The sequence below is a fragment of the Lissotriton helveticus genome, chromosome 2_1 (genome assembly GCF_964261635.1).
Source record: "Lissotriton helveticus chromosome 2_1, aLisHel1.1, whole genome shotgun sequence".
In the NCBI taxonomy this organism is placed as follows: Eukaryota; Metazoa; Chordata; class Amphibia; order Caudata; family Salamandridae; genus Lissotriton; species Lissotriton helveticus.
This window is the reverse complement of record NC_136059.1, coordinates 303,931,295-303,949,692: the sequence shown is the minus strand read 5'-3', so window position 1 is coordinate 303,949,692 and position 18,398 is coordinate 303,931,295. Positions and strand designations below refer to the sequence as shown.

The following is an 18,398-nucleotide window of genomic DNA, read 5'->3' as shown; positions in this document are numbered from 1 at the left end:
CAACAATCTTGATCTGTGAATACGAGTTTCCGTGGTAATAATTTTGCTCATCTTAAAATATCTAGACTACTCAACAAAAAAAATGTAAATGGGCCAACAGACCTTATATTTATCTCCTGAGCACGCAAGAGTATTACTCTTCAGAGTGTTCTCTCTACTATTGTCTGACTTTAAGAAACTGGCTAGTCAGCTTTTAATTGTATTTATTTAGTACGAACGTCCACATATATGAGTGGACAATATATTGATTGTTTACATACTCAGTTGTATGACGTCTGTATCTTTTTTAGTGTGAAATTATCTTTTGTGCTCTTTAGCACCTATATGTCTCTTAAAATTAACAATGTACCCACGATGAGGTACAGGAATACAATAAAATAAACTAAAAAAACAACTTCATGCAAGGTTCACAAATAGCAAACACTGATGCTGTTTAAACAGAAAATATGAAAGGGAGAACAGGTTACCAGTTTGGAGAAACACTGAATCATAGCTGAATGTAGCAGTGATGTAAAATGGAAAGAAGCAGCCAGAATTATATTTAATAAATGTATTCCTTTAATGGTCATATTACGCAATGGAAAAATGCTTAAACAAGAGAGAGGGGACCAATGTTATGTTATAGGTGCCTTTATTGCATTGTATTGTAATTGCATTTATATAGCGCTTACTACTCCTGACGAGGCGTCAAAGCGCTTTTTCGGCGAGTAGCACGCTACTCCAGGACCCATAGAGGATTAGTGTTGAGTTAGTATAGTGAAACATGCAAGTACATTTTAAGTGGTGGATAGGTTAGTCAGTTATTTGGATTTGGAATGATAGAAGAAAGATAGAGGAGGATAATGGTTTGTATTTATATAGCGCTTGTTGACGCACCCTATTTAGGAAGCCTACAAAGGATTAGTGGTGAATTAATATGGTGAAATATGCAGTAATTTCAGTGGTGGATATAAGTCAGTTACTTGGAGTGAGAAGGGTAGTGGAGGGATAAAGGGGAAGAAAGATTTGCATTCACATAGCACTTGTTACCCTTGATGGATGTTGAATCGCTTTTCTAGCGAGTAGCACGCCACTCCGGAACCCATAAAGGATTACTGTTGAAAATTAGTATAGTAAAAAAAATATGAAGTTATTTGAGTAGTGGATATGCTATTCAGTTATTTGGGTAGTATATTAGTAAAGTTTAATATGGAATTTGAGAAGTGAACATGTTAGTCTGTTCATTTCGATTGAAAAGGATAGTGCAGGGATAAAAGAGTGAAAGATTTTTTTTTCTTTTTTTTTTTTAGGGATAGCACGCTAATCACCCCTGAGGGTATCCAGCCGCTCTGTAGCAGGTGTATGAGCCCAGCCCAAGGGGCTTACTTGAAAAAGAGATTCTTACTGTAGATCAATAACTTTTACAAGCACCTAGAAAAGTGATATAGGTTTGGAAAAAAGTAATGGCTAATTCATGAATCTAGCATATTGAATGTTACAAGAAATGGTCAATATCCATACAAATATAGGATTCAAACTTCTGATATTCATCACTGGCATCCATATTATTCCCCTGAGGATGTTAAGCATTCAGGATTTTGCCACATTCAGTATTTTAAATTCAGCTGCAATAATTTTGCCCAGACTTACGAATGATGCTAGATTCCACGAGGGGTAGCTCAACAGTGTCCTGACTACCATACAAGTTAAATCAGCAATAAATCTAGAAGGATTATCCTCTCTGTAACACGCCTTAGTTAGAATTGCGTCACATATAACTGACTGTAATCCTATAAGTCCTGTTCATCAAGTATTTTCAACCTATTCTTACTGAAGTAAGGCATCCATGCTACTTGGAATGCAAATAAACCCAAAGAAATCTGCTTGAAACCAAACTATCAGACTTGTTCTCATGAACAATTGGATTTCGGAAAGCATATCTCTGTGGTTATTGTGTCCAAGTAAACCTATATTAACCATAACTTTATCATTACATTATGCATCTCCTGAAGACGATCATGCAACACTGGCATGATTCATAATCAGAGCAGTAAGTTACGCATGAGGATCCAACTTAGACAGACCAGAGTTACAGTTCATAATCAAGCAGTGCACCAGATAACTTTGGTGACTGGGCACTACCTAATGCAATCATGACGGTACGCAGCTTGGGGAACAGCAAGTATGAGAGAAAAAACAAGTAAGAATAAAAGTTTGGAAGTGCAAGGACAATTCCGGAACATAACAAGAAAATCCAAAGAATGTGTTGAAGTCAAGTGGATAAAGACTAAAGTCAAGAAATGTGGTGCAACTATGATATCCATATTATATTTATGAAGGAAAACAGTGTATGTTCGCAAAGTTTTGAGACAAAACGTAACTAAAAACAATACTGGTGGATTCATGGTTGTTAACTGCTTGTGCAACTACGATGTCCACATTAAACTTATGAAGACAAAATGTATGCATGATGAGTTTCTTGATAAAACAGATTCAACTAAAACAATGCTAGTGGAATAATGGTTTATGTTTTCTGTTCATATGTTTCTCTTTACCCAAGCAAGCACGCAGCTATAATCAAACACTTTCTTACCTTTCTTCTCAGGTTTTCTGTTCAATTTCGTATGACATCTAGTCACGCTCACCATTGCCAAGACCCAGAATTGTAACCCATCCTCTTAAAGCAACCTATAGCACTGCAGGGGCTCATAGGTGCGCCTTTGTTCTGAGGTGAATTCACAGGAGTCGAAGTATACTTCTGCAGATAATACAAGGGAGCCTGCAATATCAATATAAAAGCCTGTCTCTAATTTCCTTATCAGAGTTGAGGTGTGACGTCTCTATTCATTGATATTCATGAAATGACGTAGCTGCCCAACTTTAATCATGGTTACAGTTGAGTTGTGAGGTCATAATATATGAAAAGGTGAAATACAGGTCACAGAGTAAGTTATGTTTTGGGTCACTTGTTGTGCGCACGTTCTTCACAAGGTCTCCTGGCGCTAGTAGCATAGGGAAGCATGATCACCAGTTTTGGCATAGGATTGTCGGAACAACCAAGTTTTAAAAGTCTCCTGAATTTCCCGTAGTTGGATACTGATCTAATATCCACGGGGAGGGTGGTCCATGTAAGAGGAGCCCCTCCTAGCCTTTTCCTTTTGCTTCTTGGCACCGTTAGTAAGTTGAGATGAGCTGATCTCAGATGCCGTGTGGGAATGTGGCGCGGAAGTCTGGTCAATATAAAACTGGGGCTTTTACCATGAAGAGCCTTCAAAATCGTACAGGATGTTTTAAAGATGGTCCTATGGGCCACAGAGAGCCAGTGGAGCTTTTCCATAAGTGGCTTAGTATGACAATGTCGTGGTTGGGAGAAGCCCGTCCGTCTGATTTTGTACAAATTGCAACCTGTGTATTGATCCTGTAGGGAGTCCCAGGTAGAGGGCATTTGCATAGTCAATCTGCAATATCACTAGGGCGATGATCATTTGAATAAATGCTTTCCCTGTAAAATATCTGCGTGTTTTCCTTATTCTTCGAAGATGGAAATGGCAAGAGGATGACATAGCTCCAATCTATTGTTTGAGAGATGAGTCTTCATCAATAGGAATCCCAAGGCTTTTCACTACTCTCTTAGGCATGGGGGAAGAGCCTGATTCTAAAGGCCAGAAGGAAGGGTTCCACTGGACTGAGTTTTTTTCCCCATTACTAACACTTCAGTTTTATCGGAGTTTCACTTTAACTGATGGAAATTTATCCAGTCCCAAGTATTGATCACAAAAAATAGCTGCATGCTATCAGCGTAATTAAATATTTTCTCATCTTACTTCTGAAGAGAGTGTATTAAGGGACGGATGTAGAGGTAAAACAAGTGGGGGGACAAGGACGATCCCTGAGGCACACCACAGTCCAAGTGGACTTTGGCAGAGTGAAATAGGGTAAGGGAAAATGACTGAACCCGATCTTTGAGACAGGAGGTCATCCACTCAAGTGCGGTGCTCCACTGTCCAGCAATACTGACACGGTCGATAAACACAGTATGATCAACTGTGTCAAATGCCGCTGAACGGTCCAGCAGGACCAATGCCTGGGTGGACCCATTGCCTGCCTCCTTCCTAATTTCGTCCGTACTAGCGAGAATGACTGTCTCAGTTGAATGTGCAGGACGGAAACTGGCATGGTGGGAGTTCTGGTAGCCGGATTCCTCCAAAATGGAGCAAAGGTGCTGGGCTGCATGAGACTCATAATTTAGCTAAGTAAGGCAGCAAAGAAATAATATCATTGCAGCTGCAGTGTAAAGAAAGAAAAACGAAACTGACTTTTCATTCTTATGATCTGTTTCTCTAAAACAGTGATCGGAAGAAAGGTGATATTTATAGCAGTGTGTTTAGTTTTTAGGTGGTGTAGATGATTACAGGAAACATAGAATCGGTCTGCATTTTTCTCCACATGTTGAGCTACCACACTTTTTAATCTGACTTAAATTAAACTGATTCTCATATCTGATAGCAACAAATTACTGAATGCTTTTTGGTGTGTTTAATTCGCACTAGAGATTCAGTTTTTATTTTACATGTCTGCATAGACTATTTCTTTCATATCAAAGAGCAAGACACTAAGTATTTAGGCAGGTTGTGGGAAGGCTCATGGTGTCATCATACATTATCAGGAATACAATATTATCTGCCATAGTTAAAAGGATAATATTAGAAGTCTCCTCAGAGTTGCGCTTCATATTAAAGGAATGTGATGTGATGTGAGAACATATTTATATAGCGCACTACCACCCCAGGGAGCATCTTGGCGCTTTGACTACCCGCCTGCCAGCAGATGAGTACAGCTGGACTGTCCTTAGCGGTCGATGAAATTCATATCAGTGCTTTGCATCCTGTGTCTGACAGTGTATAGATCCACGTTTTAGCAATTTTCTGAAGCTTTGCTCAGTAGAAACCTCACGAAGCTGGTGGGGTAGCTTGTTCCCGGCTTTTGCGCCAATCACTGCTAGGGATTTACCTCCCTTTGTCGCCAGCTTAAATTTGGGGACAATAAGCAGGTTGGCTGTGGATGACCTGAGTTCCCGAGATGGATGGTATCGCGTGAAGTGTTTGCGCAGATATAGGGCCTTTCATCATCAGGGTCCGCTGTAAGTAATAGTTAGGACCTTAAACAGGATGCGCTTATGAATCGGGAGCCAATGCAAGGCATCCAATGCAGCAGAGGCCGAGGATTTTCTCGGCCATCTGAGTACCAGTCTGGCGGCTGCATGCTGGACCATCTGAAGTCTATGCAGGACCGATTTATTGGATCCTGCATGTAGTCTGTTACAGTAGTCCAGTCTAGATGTTATCAATGCAACTGCAACCGTTCGTCTGGCACTCAGAGGGAGCAGATCAAAGAATTTTCTAAGGCCCTTAATGATGTTGAAGCATGCACCGGCCACTTCCCTGGCTTTCTGTTTGAAGGACAGGGTATCGTTAAATTTGATCCCCAAATTTCGTGCTGCATTTATAGTGTTTGGCGGGGCCTCTGCCTCCTTTGGCCACCATGACTGAGGAGAGAAATAGTTGTTTGGTCCAAATGGCAAAATTTCAGTTTTTGCGGGGAGTTACACTTTAGATGGTTGTTGGTCATCCAAGTCAATGTCGCAGATAGGCATTCTTGCAGAGTCTGTTCAGCCTTGGTCGAGTCCTTGTGAAGGACAAGTACCAGCTGTGTATCATCGGCATACGCAATCGTGCTAATGCCAAAAGAAGAGATCAGTTTGATCAGGGGGACCATATACAGATTAAAAAGTGTGGGGCTCAAACTCGAGCCCTGCGGTACCCCTGTGTTCAAAGCCTTCTCCTCCGAGCAAAATTGCCCCAGCGTAATGACCTGGCGCCTGTGCGTCAGGAAATTTCTGAACCATTTTAACATGGTGCCTGCTATGCCACCATTTGCCAGGCGATGTAGAAGGATAGCATGGGACACCGTGTCAAATGCTGCAGAAATATCCAGCAGGATCAGGACAGCCTTCTTGCCCTGATCCAGTGCAGCTCGAATGGTCTCTGTCGAGGACAGCAAGGCAGATTCCATTGAATGATGGGCCCTAAAGCCTGCTTGGTTGGGATGAAAAATATCATTCCCTTCTAGGAATGCCATTAGCTGTTTGTTTACGCAGGATTCCGTCAATTTACATAGGGCTGGAAGGAGCGAAATAGGGCGTAAGTTAGATAGGGCCGTGGGATTCTGCAGTGCCTTCTTCTGCAGAAGTCTTACTGCTGCAACTTTCCATTGCGATGGAATCTCACCTGATAGAAGGGATGAGTTGATAATGGCATCAAAGGGAGACCCTGACTTAATGGAGGATATCGCCTGATATGTGTCCTCCAAGCTAATCGGGATGAAGGTCTCCCAACAGGGCTTATGAGTGTCTATATTATCCCTTGCCTCTAAGTCCACTGGCTCAGTCTGAGGGAATTCTTTCGTGAGATTTTCTATTTTATGTTCGAAGTAGTTTGCTATCTCGTCACATAGGGTCTGGGAGGGTGGGATCTCCTGAGATAAAACCTTGGGATTTCTGAAGCTATTGACAATTTTGAAGATTTCCTTCTGTTTGTTACTAGTAGCTTCAATTAGTGACGTATAGTAATTGGCTTTCGCAAGTTTGATCGAGGCATGATAGTGCCTCCTGGCTGTTTTATACGCCTCATGTTCATTATTGCCACCTGCGTTCTAAGACCCTAACTTCTCCTAGCATTTCTTTTAATGCACTCGAGAACCAAGGTGCAGATGCCCTCCCTTTCCCAGGTCTAGATCTTATACCTGGGGGTTTTATCCTATCCCCTATAGCAGTCATCCATCCCTCAAATCTCTGGGTATCCGTGGTGGTGTTCCCTGAGAAAAAGGGTTTGCTCTCCTTCACCCAGTTGCAAAGGTCCGGGTGTTCTATAATTTTGCTCCAGCACGGAGTGGATTTGCCATTGTTAGATGCACCCTTCTTCTTTATCTCGTTGTTATCAACACTGAGACTAAACTCAATGAATTTATGGTCAGTCCAGGATTGTGTCAAAGGGGACTCTACCTTTATCGTAGCCACATTGGAGATAATACAGTCCAGTGTGTGCCCTGCCATATGGGTGGGTTCTGAGATTTGCGTCGTCAGCCCCAAAACATGTATAATTTCTCTAAAACAGGAAGCATAGTGATCGTTTAAATTATCCAAGTGGAGGTTTAAGTCTCCCAATAGTGTGAAATTTGCATACTTCATGGTCAGGTCACCTAGGACTTCCCCCCACGCTTTCCAAGAACTGCGAGGGTTGGCCCAGAGGGCGGTACACCAATGCGCCAGCGAAAGTGAACGTATCGCGCGCTTGAATGCAAAAGCTTAAGCTTTCGGCTCCTTTAATGTCTGTAAGCTCTATTATTGTACATTTTTAAGATTCTCTGTAAATATTGGCCAGTCCACCACCCCGCTGTACTGGTCTATCTTGCCTCGGTAGAGCGAAACCAGGAGGTAAGGCATGTACAATATCTGGGTTGGACCACTCTCTCAGCCATGTTTCGGTAATAAACAAACAATCATGCTCTTTTTCTGTAATAAGATCATACATATGTAGTGCATTTTTACACATGGACCGTGCATTTATGAGACCACCCTTTAAGCTCTTGGGTGTCTCATTCCCTCTTGGTCTTTGATAAGGTTCCAATAGAAATTTGCACCCGTGACAACTAATCGGGGCCCCCCCAGGTGTCTACATTGCGAGCATGACGACAGTGTCTATTGTTTTTATTTAGGGACATTATATCGTCTCTGGTCATAATGTTTACCTGAGTAGTATGTATGGCCCTTGGCCCGTCCTCGGCGCGGACGGGCGCAGACGGGCTGGACTTTGGCTTGACTTCGGCGCGACATCTACGCGCCTGCTGATCGCGTTCGCTGCGCGGAGGCATAGCCGTCTGCTTTTATGCTGGCGCCTGAAGCGCTAGAGCGCTGGGGCTAGTAGTACGCATAAGATGGTCTCAGTTTTTGAATCAGACCTCTCCTTCCACACAGCGCCTAACTCGGCTGTGTGAAGGGGGTCTGATTTGTCAAACTCAGTGCAGGTTGCTGCAGGTATGGGCACAAGTTTAAAATTACAAATCTTTGCGGCGCAAAACAAAATTCAAAGCACAGTTAACAAATGCAATTTAAAAACGCTGTCAGACAGACAAGCGATCTCCCGGCTTTCCGCCTCAGGAGGACAGTGGAGTCTCGCGGAACAATGCGCTCCCTGCTTTTATGCTGGCGCCTGAAGCGCTAGAGCGCTGGGGCTAGTAGTACGCCTAAGATGGGCGCAGTTTTTGGATCGGACCTCTCCTTCCACACAGCGCCTAACTCGGCTGTGTGAAGGGCGTCTGATTTGTCAAACTCAGTGCAGGTTGCTGCAGGTATGGGCACAAGTTTAAAATTACAAATCTTAGCGGTGCCAAACAAAATTCAAAGCACAGTTAACAAATGCAATTTAAAAACGCTGTCAGACAGACAAGCGATCTCCCAGCTTTCCGCCTCAGGAGGACAGTGGAGTCAATGTGTCCTTCGGCCTGGTTACTCTATGTGATCACGGTACTCCTCTGTGACTTGCAATATCATTATACTGCACTGCAGCGGTTACTTTACCCCATGTATAATTAGACATTTACATTAATTGCATTTAAATAGACATTTGAATGAATTATAATATCTAAACTCCTCTAAAACCGGTAACAGAAAGCTTACTATCAGAGGAGCAAATTATCTTTCTGACATTTAATTCTGTTATTCTCTACTTGTTAATGTACATTTGGACATGGTGCTTAAGTACATATTTTGAATCTGTTGAATGTTTATATTTAGAAACTGCAATACCAATGTTTTCTCACATGTTAAACTGCAAAACATGATCTAAAATAATTCTGTTGCGACTGTCACTTGGGCGGCACATTTGAAATGTATATGAAAATATTTGAAAGCCAAATTATGGTAAATCAGCATAAATAACTAAGTTCACGCTAATGAGGTGTATTTAAAAGACAAACTGGTTCATATGCATTATTACAAGCACAATTCTTACTGCCAATGCGCCTGAGGGTGCATTTCTTTCTCATTTGATGCCGTGCTGATAATTTGTATTATCTAGGGAAAGTACGGAGCAAGTGAATGATTATGGAGAATAGGAAGTAATGGGTGAATTCATTCGACTGTACCTCTTGAGAAGCGACTGCATTCAGCTGCAACTCACACTGCATTTTCTAACTAGTGGACACATTCTACCTATACTACAGAAGTACATTGGCAACTGATGCCATAGCCAACCACCATGACTTGCACTGTAGCACCATGCATTCACCCAGACAAACAAGACACTGACAAACCAACTGCTTTTCGAAACAAAGTGTATACCTGAACGCGCATGAACGGTTGTCGAACGTGGAGATTCAGAATTAGCCACAGCAATGAAGTAATATTTTTTCTTATGTACACCCTTAATGTTCAGTATGAAACTGTCACCTACATAGAAGACAGGGGAGCTGTGGCCGAGGCTGTGAATGATTATTTTACGTGCTAGAACGTCTCAATAATGCAAACATTTCTGATATGATCTCTATAAGTATGGTCACCATTCTTTGGCCTTTACTCTGCCCTAGCTTGCTGCTGCTTAAGATTTATTCATTATTCTCTAGCCATCATTACTAAGCAATATACTGCGTCCTCACTTACAGGAAAGGTTCATAATTTACTTACACCTGCTCAGTTTAAAATGACTGTCTGCTTCAGGCGCAATTAGTGATAAAACCATCCAGTTTATTTAAACAATTCAATTCCTCTATGTGTTGAAAAATACATCATCTCTGTAAGTGTTAGACCTGCACTCCTTTTGTATTTGGTTACTTTTGTGCTCTTAATTAAAGTGCTTGTTAACCTTTCAGGGAGCTTACTGCTTAGGGTTGTGCCCACAACCCATTGTGTAAACTGCACTGTCAAGACTTAGATACAACTAAGCCTGCAGCAAGCTCAACCTATAAGTCCCTAAGGTTTCTAGTGGAAATGTAATCTATTTTCAACTTAGTTTTACTCTTTTTAATGAATCAAAACAGTTTTTTAGTGTGGCTCATACGCCCATCTTATTACTTTGCTCATTGCACATGTTGTGTCATGGAATCAAATAATATGATTACATTAATACATTCAAATAAAGTAATACATTTGAACGGTGATTTATGACCAAAAACTATTTACACACTTAATAAAACAAAAAGCCCTATGCATTTCAGGTTAAATATAACCCTTCGTCAGGGGTACAATAGAGTTTATCGAGTTATCCTGGTGCGTCTTGTGCTTTTCAACAGTTCCGTCCCTGGGCACTGGAAAGTAAATTGTTTACTGTTACTGTTAATTCCAATATTATTTACATTTATCTCAATAGGATTCGCACAATGAATAAACAAATAATGACTGATAGTTAAAAATTGAAAAAGAGAATGGTGAGAGAAGTTCTACAGTTTAAATAATGAATATCTCAGTTTTCACTGATCAACAATATCAGAAATTTCTCCCTCCTATTTCTACAAACAACATGTGTTCCTAGATCACCCTAGTTTTACCAACAACGAATTTCATCTGATATGTTCCTTACATATATGTTCGTGAATTACTAACTCCTACCTGTCTCCACGAGGTTTTACTGCAATGTGCGGTTTCCTTTTTACACTGTTGATATCTCGTCTACGAGAAACAAAGTACACCGACTGAAACACGTTTGTATGTATGTTTTTTATAGATATGTTGACACTGAACACTGCAGCCTAGTTTTCTTGGCAGAAGGAAAGTCGGACCGGTTATATCACATATGTACCTGGTGGGGGTAAGCATATTTTGGACAATTCTGTACAACACACACGGCATGCATTTTCAACAAACGTGTTTCAGTCGGGTGTAATTTGTTTCTCGTAGACGAGATATCAACAGTGAAAAAAGGAAACAACACATTGCAGTAAAACCTCGTGGAGACAGGTAGGAGTTAGTAATTCACGAACATATATGTAAGGAACATATCAGATGAAATTCGTTGTTGGTAAAACTAGGGTGATCTAGGAACACATGTTGTTTGTAGAAATAGGAGGGCGAAATTTCTGATATTGTTGATCAGTGGAAACTGAGATGTTCATTATTCAAACTGTAGAACTTCTCTCACCATTCTCTTTTTCAATTTTTAACTATCACAACTGAGATGTTCATTATTCAAACTGTAGAACTTCTCTCACCATTCTCTTTTTCAATTTTTAACTATCAGTCATTATTTATTTGTTTTTTCATTGTGCGAATCCTATTGAGATAAATGTAAATAATATTGGAATTAACAGTAACAGTAAACAATTTACTTTCCAGTGCCCAAGGACGGAACTGTTGAAAAGCACAAGACGCACCAGGATAACTAGATAAACTCTATTGTACCCCTGACGAAGGGTTATGTTTAACCCGAAATGCATAGGGCTTTTTCTTTTATTAAGTGTGTAAATAGTTTTTGGTCATAAATCACGTTCAAATGTATTACTTTATTTGAATGTATTAATGTAATCATATTATTTGATTCCATGACACAACATGTGCAATGAGCAAAGTAATAAGATGGGCGTATGAGCCACACTAAAAAACTGTTTTGATTCATTAAAAAGAGTAAAAATAAGTTGAAAATAGATTACATTTCCACTAGAAACCTTAGGGACTTATAGGTTGAGCTTGCTGCAGACTTAGTTGTATCTAAGTCTTGACAGTGCAGTTTAAAAATACATCATGTCATGCTTTAATGCCATTATCGTTGGCTGCATCATAGAGCTTTATTTTAGTTTATTATTGTTACCTTTCGGCCATGCTGCATAGCAGCTGCACTGCTGTACAACATGGCAAAAAGACATTACCAAAGGCAAAGTAGCTCTCGTAGGAGATACCTATTGGCTTTCCACATGCTTGTTTTGGTGCCGCAGCAGGCATTTCAAGTTCAATGTGTAAGCCAGGCAGGTGTTGGCTCATACTCTTATCCTGTGTGTAATCAGAGCCTTGGTAAGCCAGACAGGCAGGATCTCGGGTGTGTACTGCACATAAGCACACAGAGGACACAACTCGTTTCAAATATACAGTACATATCTGGGGTATAAGCGCTACCACAGAGGCCTCACAGTAAAACCCCGTCTGATGAAGGCATCGTACATCTGGAGTGTACCAGATGCCATATGCCCACGCTGGCACAGATTGCTCTCGGTGGTAGCAATACCTGTTCCAGTGTAGAGGGACTGACCCCTACTTACCTGTGGCGCAAGGCAATCCAGAGTCTAGGAGCACCCCTGGCAAGGCTGCTAGTGAGGCTTCTCTCTATAACTGAGGCAGTACGAAAGCCAGAAAGTGGGCTGGCACAGAAGACAAGCTCTCTATGACCAGGGCCGCACTGGCTACGTCACAGTGCTCGTTTTCGCGGGCAGGATGACAGGGAACACGGAGAGGGGGAGTGGAAGGTGGAAACACGGGAGCAAAAACACAAGGCGCAAACACATTAGGAAAGAAGGTGGGTATGCAACAATACGAAGCACAATGAGAGGGTGGCTGTAAGAACAGCATCAACACTGAGCACAATGGAGGGAGGAGGATGGGGCAGGCAACAAAGCAGAGCACAACAAAGGAAAGGCGGGGCCAAGAGAGCAGCACAGGGGCGCAGAAGCTCATTGGAAAGAGTGGTGAACAAAAGCACCTTGGTAACAGAATTCACAAAGGGGGATTGAAGCACATGAGAGAAAAGTCTTGCAAACACATACAGTTTTATAGGGTGTTTAAATGAGAAAAAAAGTGGTCCTGAAAGGACGAGCAGAGGAAGTTCTGGTACTTGGGCTATGCTCCAGAGGAGGGCCAAACACAAGGTGAAGTGAAGCTGGCACAGCACACGCTGACCAAGGAGAAGAAAGCAAATTACAGTGGTGATAAAGCCAACCAGCAATAAGCAATGGGCCAGCTCTCAAAATGTCTTGCGAGGGACAGTGCATGTCCTGTCTCAGGCACGATCCAAAAAGATGGTACTTCAAGCAGGAGTTGTAGAGTGAATGACTGGAATTGGGACAGAAGAGGCTTTGACTATTGTGCTGAATGCAAGAATCACAATATACAGAAACAACATTCTTGTAGCCTTTCACATTTATTAGATCATTATGTGTTGTATGGAAGCATTCACCTTTAGGAAACTGTCACCTGCAGTTTACATTTTCTGACCGCAATGAGTTAGCTCACAAGGCTATGGGTGTGCTGCAGTGATCTATGTGTAACACTTTCAGGCCCTATCTTCTAATGTGTCAAGAGCTTTGTGTGCTAATGAGCCTACTGCCCAGTGCAGGTATGCTCATGTAACTTCAAGGATAGTTTTATTTTTATATTACAAATTAATATATAGGATAGATCACCTGCAATAATTAGTGTAGCGCTATACAGAGGACATTTACGTACCAGCAGGAGCATCGCTTGTTTGCGGTGCTCTTTATAAAACGGTAATTCTTGGGAGGAAACAAAACAGGTGATGTAGACGAGCTAGGTACCAACATCTCAGGAACCGTGGGAAATTTGCATACTTCTTGTTACATCGCCTAACTTTTCAACAACAGAAAAGGGTAGCTCCAAGCACTCACAGAATACATTTTTGAAAGAAGGCTAGTAAATCAATTGCACATTTGAGTCTAGGCGCTATCGTCTATGAGCCCTTAAGGACAAATACAAGCTTCAAAACATAGGGCCAAAAGGGCTAGGAGCACAGGTTTCAATATTAATGGGTTCTTCTGCATCAGATCATTGACGGTCAACAGAAGTCAATGCAGCTTAATAAATGCATTTGATTGAACACGCAATGGTATGTTGAGCAGATTTGTAGAGCGCATTTTCCCCTTAAAAGGTTTCCTGGCACTGAGCATGTGTGATCCTAGCCAACCCTTGGGCCTAGTGGGACTACTCAAAAAGCTAGGTCTTCAGTTTCTTTTGGAGTTCAAGAACTGATGAAGAGGATCTTGAGTGTAGTGACAAGTCGATCCACGCTTTAGGAGCGATGTAGGAGAAAGCTTGACCACCGAATCTGGCTTTTCATATGCGTGGTATGTGTGCAAGTAGGAGTCTGAACAAGTGGAGGTGTCTGGAAGATTTGTGAAGGCAGATGTGAATGTTGAGGTATGCTTGGCAAATGTTATGTAGTATCTTGAGAGTGTGGGTGAGAAGTTTGAATTGTACTCGTTAGCATATAAGGAACCAGTGGAACTCCTTCAGGTGTGGTTGGATGTGAGTGCGGCATGGGAGGTTGATCCTGGCATTGAGTGTGTTCCTGTATTCCAGCTTTCCTGTGACCAGGGAGTGTGTGATGGATTTCTGGGTGTTGATTGGGAAACATTTGGGAATCTTCCTCCGCATCTTCAGGGTATGGTAGAATCAGGCTGTGACTGAGTTGACTTGGGCAGTCATGTTGAGTTTTCTGTTAATGGCTATCTTGGGGGTCTTGGGGTGGGTGGTGGGGGTAGGTGTTTGTCCTAATTCTGTTGGCTACCAGAAGAAGTCCCACACTGAAATGGGCTTCCCAAAAAACCTTAATTTCGGTCTTGTCGGTGTTTAGAGTTAGACAGTTGGTCTTCATCCAGTGGGTGATTTCAGTCATGCAGGCAGTGAACTTGATCCGAGTACTGGGTGTCTTGTCCAAGAGGGGGAGAATGAGTTGCATGCGTACAATGTGGGAGAGGACGCTGATGCTGTGAGAGCAGAGAGGGATTGTGTATGCGTTGAAGGAGGTCAGGCTCAGGGAAGACCCTTGCGAAACTCAACAGATGAAGTCACTGGCATCAGAGGTGTACAATGCCAGGATGACTGACCCGGTCCTTCTAGTCACAAAGAAGTAGATCCATTGGAGTGCACCCCCTTGGATTCTGATGTTATGCAGGTGTTGGAGGAGGATAGCTTGGGAGACTGTCAAATGCTGCTGAGAGGTCCGAGGAGGATGAAAGGTGTCATGTCCTCTCTGTCCGGAGTCATGCAACTGCCATCTGTGGTGACGATGAGGGCAGTTTCTGAGCTGTGAGATCAGCCTGTAGTTGGCAACCGTTGATGGGTCTCCAGAGGCTTTCTTCAGCAATGGGAGGATAGTTGTGCATTTCCAAGCACCCGGGAAGGTGGCGGAAACGGTGGAGGCATTCAGAAGAATGGTTGTGACCATGGCACGGATATGCTGCAATCCTCTGGAGTAGGAGTGCTAGGGGCAAGGGTCCAATGGGGCCCATCAGTGCATTGACCTCCTGGTGGTGGTTTCTTCGGGGGGTGAAGACTGGCCTTGCGGTTGTCATTGGATCTCTGGATAAGATCGGGAGGCATTTGACTAGGTCTGTTGGGTCCGATTGCAGGTTGATTTTGTTCATGAACAATTGAGAGAGGATCTGCAAGGGAGTGATCTAGTTGGAGGCAGTTGCTGGTGAGATGAAATCCTTCACAATAGAGAACATTTATTTTGATCTGTTGGCGATGTGCGTTCAAGAGAAAGAAGGGCTTGTCTAAGGCAGTGCTTCCTGGTTAAAATGTGTATGTGCTTGTGATATGAGTGCTTATGAGTCCAAGTGAAACCCAACTCAGATCTTTCCAGACTCAACTCAGAGTGCTTGGATTCAATTATCAAATGCAGATTATATTTATTATGGGGTCAAAACCAAGACAACCGGCGCCCTCCCGAAAGCTAGACACCTGACTGGCTGCTGAAAGCTTGTTACAGCTAAATGACACAAACATACAGCAGATGCCACACACTTACACCTGTTGTATGTTCACCATATATGTTTATGAATAGTATGCTCGTGCAAAAATAAAAAAAAAGTATTATTTTTTTAAACTGTCTGACTTGGAAATGTGCATACCTTTGGTAAGAAACTGAATGCATATGCCATAAGTATACTTCCTGGTACTTACGAAAAATAGCTTACTTCAGCCCTATTTACTTATTTTATGTGCCTAGACATCTCTATGGGATTTTAAAGAAGTGAACATACAAATTTGACGATACACTTATAAAAGAGTAAATCTAATTAATGAATTTAAGCTTACCAAGGACAGGAGAGACGGGTCGCTTATTCCATCTGTAACACTGCAGGACCTCAACCTGGAGGAAGGTTCCCTCTGCTGGAGAAAATAGAAAGATTATCGACCAACTCGGACTCGATATCGACAGGCCGAGAACCAGAAAATTGCTTTTTTTCTGTAAGAATGGCATAAGAATGAGATAAGTCTTTATACATTTATTTTCATCAATGAAGTTCATGGGACATTCTCTTTGCAACTTCACGTGTGCTTCACTAAAGCATGAAGTTATCAAGCTCATTCAAACAAAAATGGATAACGTAATTAAAATGTTGATAAATGTATTCTTATTTAAGAAGCGTGTGAATCAAGTCCTGCCCTATTGACTCAAAGGATATTGTTAGGCTTGGTGCTCAATTCTTATGAATAGATTTGTGGCAAATGTCAACAGACAAGATGTGGGGTTCAGGTTGGAAACATGCTCTCAAGTCATTAACGGCGTTTTGTCACTTGGGTTACAAAAGCTAGAGACAGACATTTTTTAATGGAGCGCTTCCACACCTCAAGTCTGTTGCAGCGTGGTTTGTGACTTCTGCAGTGGCAGAGCTATGAGAAGAAATTCTTGACATCTCGCTGATGGCAAAGACCTTACACAAGCGATGGCGCCAAAATGAACAAGCGTTGGCATTGCCAATAGGTCTTGTCTTTGGGACCTTATAAGTATTTAGTTAAGCAGCAGGTCTCACAGGCGAGACCTATTGGCTATGCCAATGCTTGTTATTTTTGAGAGGGAGAGTACCTGCACTTCTCAAGAGAGATGTAATACTTTTAATTGGAGAGTACCAACACTTCTCAGAAACAAGTACCTGCACTTATGTTTTTCCATTTCAAGCTCTGCATAATACTATTGGACGTCAGTAATAAAAAGTCAGTGTTTTGGCTTCCAGTGGCAAGCAGAATCAAATTTAAAGCCCTGACCCTGGCTTTTAGAGCACTATGGGGCACTTGCCCCAACTATCTAAAACGTACACTCCCCCGCTACCATCAGGAGAGGCTCCTGCGCTCAAACTCTCTGCTTCAACTACACGCTCACGAGTCAGAAAGGCTCGACTTGGTGGTAGGTCCTTTTCGGCTGGTAAGGCGAAATTGTGGAATGCCCTACCGCCCTCCATCCAATCAGCAACGACAGAATCTGGATTTAAGAAGCAATTAAAGACTTGGCTCTTCACGCAAAAAATCTAGGCCTCCCTCCCTCTCCTGTTCTGCTTAAACTGCTCACATAGCGCCGGGACACCTCCTGGTGAGGTAGCTGTTCGCGCTTTACAAATATCAGTATTATTATTATTATTATTTTGAGATACACCCCCATGCCCAGCTCGAGACAAGAGCAGGAGGATCTCCCGTGCTGGTGGCCATACTGCCGTGTCCTAAAGAGCTAGATTCTCTCTTGCACTAGTAACAGTTTCAGACCCTGATACAGCTCTCAGCAATTAAATGTTGATCAGTCAACTTTGCCAAGGATCTTCCACTACATGGCAACACGTTGCAGTATTAGAGAAACTTGTGATCCATTAGATCTAAACACAATTTGTGGTTAAAATATGCAGATTGCGCAGCAGATGGTGGATTGTGTGGGAATTATGGCAAACCCATAACTGTACGCAAAAAAACGGTGCAGCTGCCGGATTTCATAATTATAGTGGCTCAGACGGTGGGGCTCATTCCCAGTTCAAGTGTAAAACAATGGGGCAATACCACGCCCATCATTAATAACACACGAGGTGCGGTAATAGCCACGATCAGTATTAAGGCATTATTTTTCCTGTTAGGGGCCAGGTGTAGCATCCGGAGCTCTGCACATCAATTATTGCATGCTTTGCTTCTTTCCAGTTTCCTCTATTCACATTTCACGAGTGCTTTTTTCCTTCCAAAACTCGATAGGAGGAACATTTCACATTTTCTTCCTTTCCTGTAAAATTCAAAATCCAATGTCATGTGCCAATTCCCTGTGTTGCCCAAATCGGGAGTCCACAGGCCTTAGAACTAAGGATGAGCAGATGCGAAAAGAAATTTCACAGCAGTGGCAGTTATGTGTAATCCAACTGCCAGATAACATAACTTACAGCTAGATGCATCAAACAAAAATCCGCTCGCAAAGGGGCAGATTCTCAGAATCTGCCCCTTTGCGACCGGTATTTTTGCATTTGGGATGCATCATCGCAAATGCAAAAATTGCAAATTGAGAAATCGCTAAATTGCGATTATTTGCATTTAAGGAATCTCAAATTGAGATTCCTTAAATGCAATGCATGAAAGTTTTAAAAATAGCGAATTCGCTAATAGGGCACGCAAA

General features: G+C 42.2%; 1 protein-coding gene across 24 annotated transcripts in view; it reads right to left on the bottom strand.

The window, feature by feature from the left end:
• Nucleotides 1–18,398, bottom strand: part of NEDD4L (NEDD4 like E3 ubiquitin protein ligase) — a 1,578,130-nt gene that overhangs the window by 383,057 nt on the left and 1,176,675 nt on the right. For 19 of the 24 annotated variants that reach the window (XM_078674880.1, XM_078674887.1, XM_078674878.1 and 16 more), the window contains one exon: nucleotides 16,073–16,147. In XM_078674880.1, the coding sequence (XP_078531006.1) occupies nucleotides 16,073–16,147 (75 nt within the window). The remainder of the gene's footprint in view (nucleotides 1–16,072; nucleotides 16,148–18,398) is intronic. The other 5 variants (XM_078674879.1, XM_078674883.1, XM_078674886.1 and 2 more) reach the window with 1 other exon arrangement.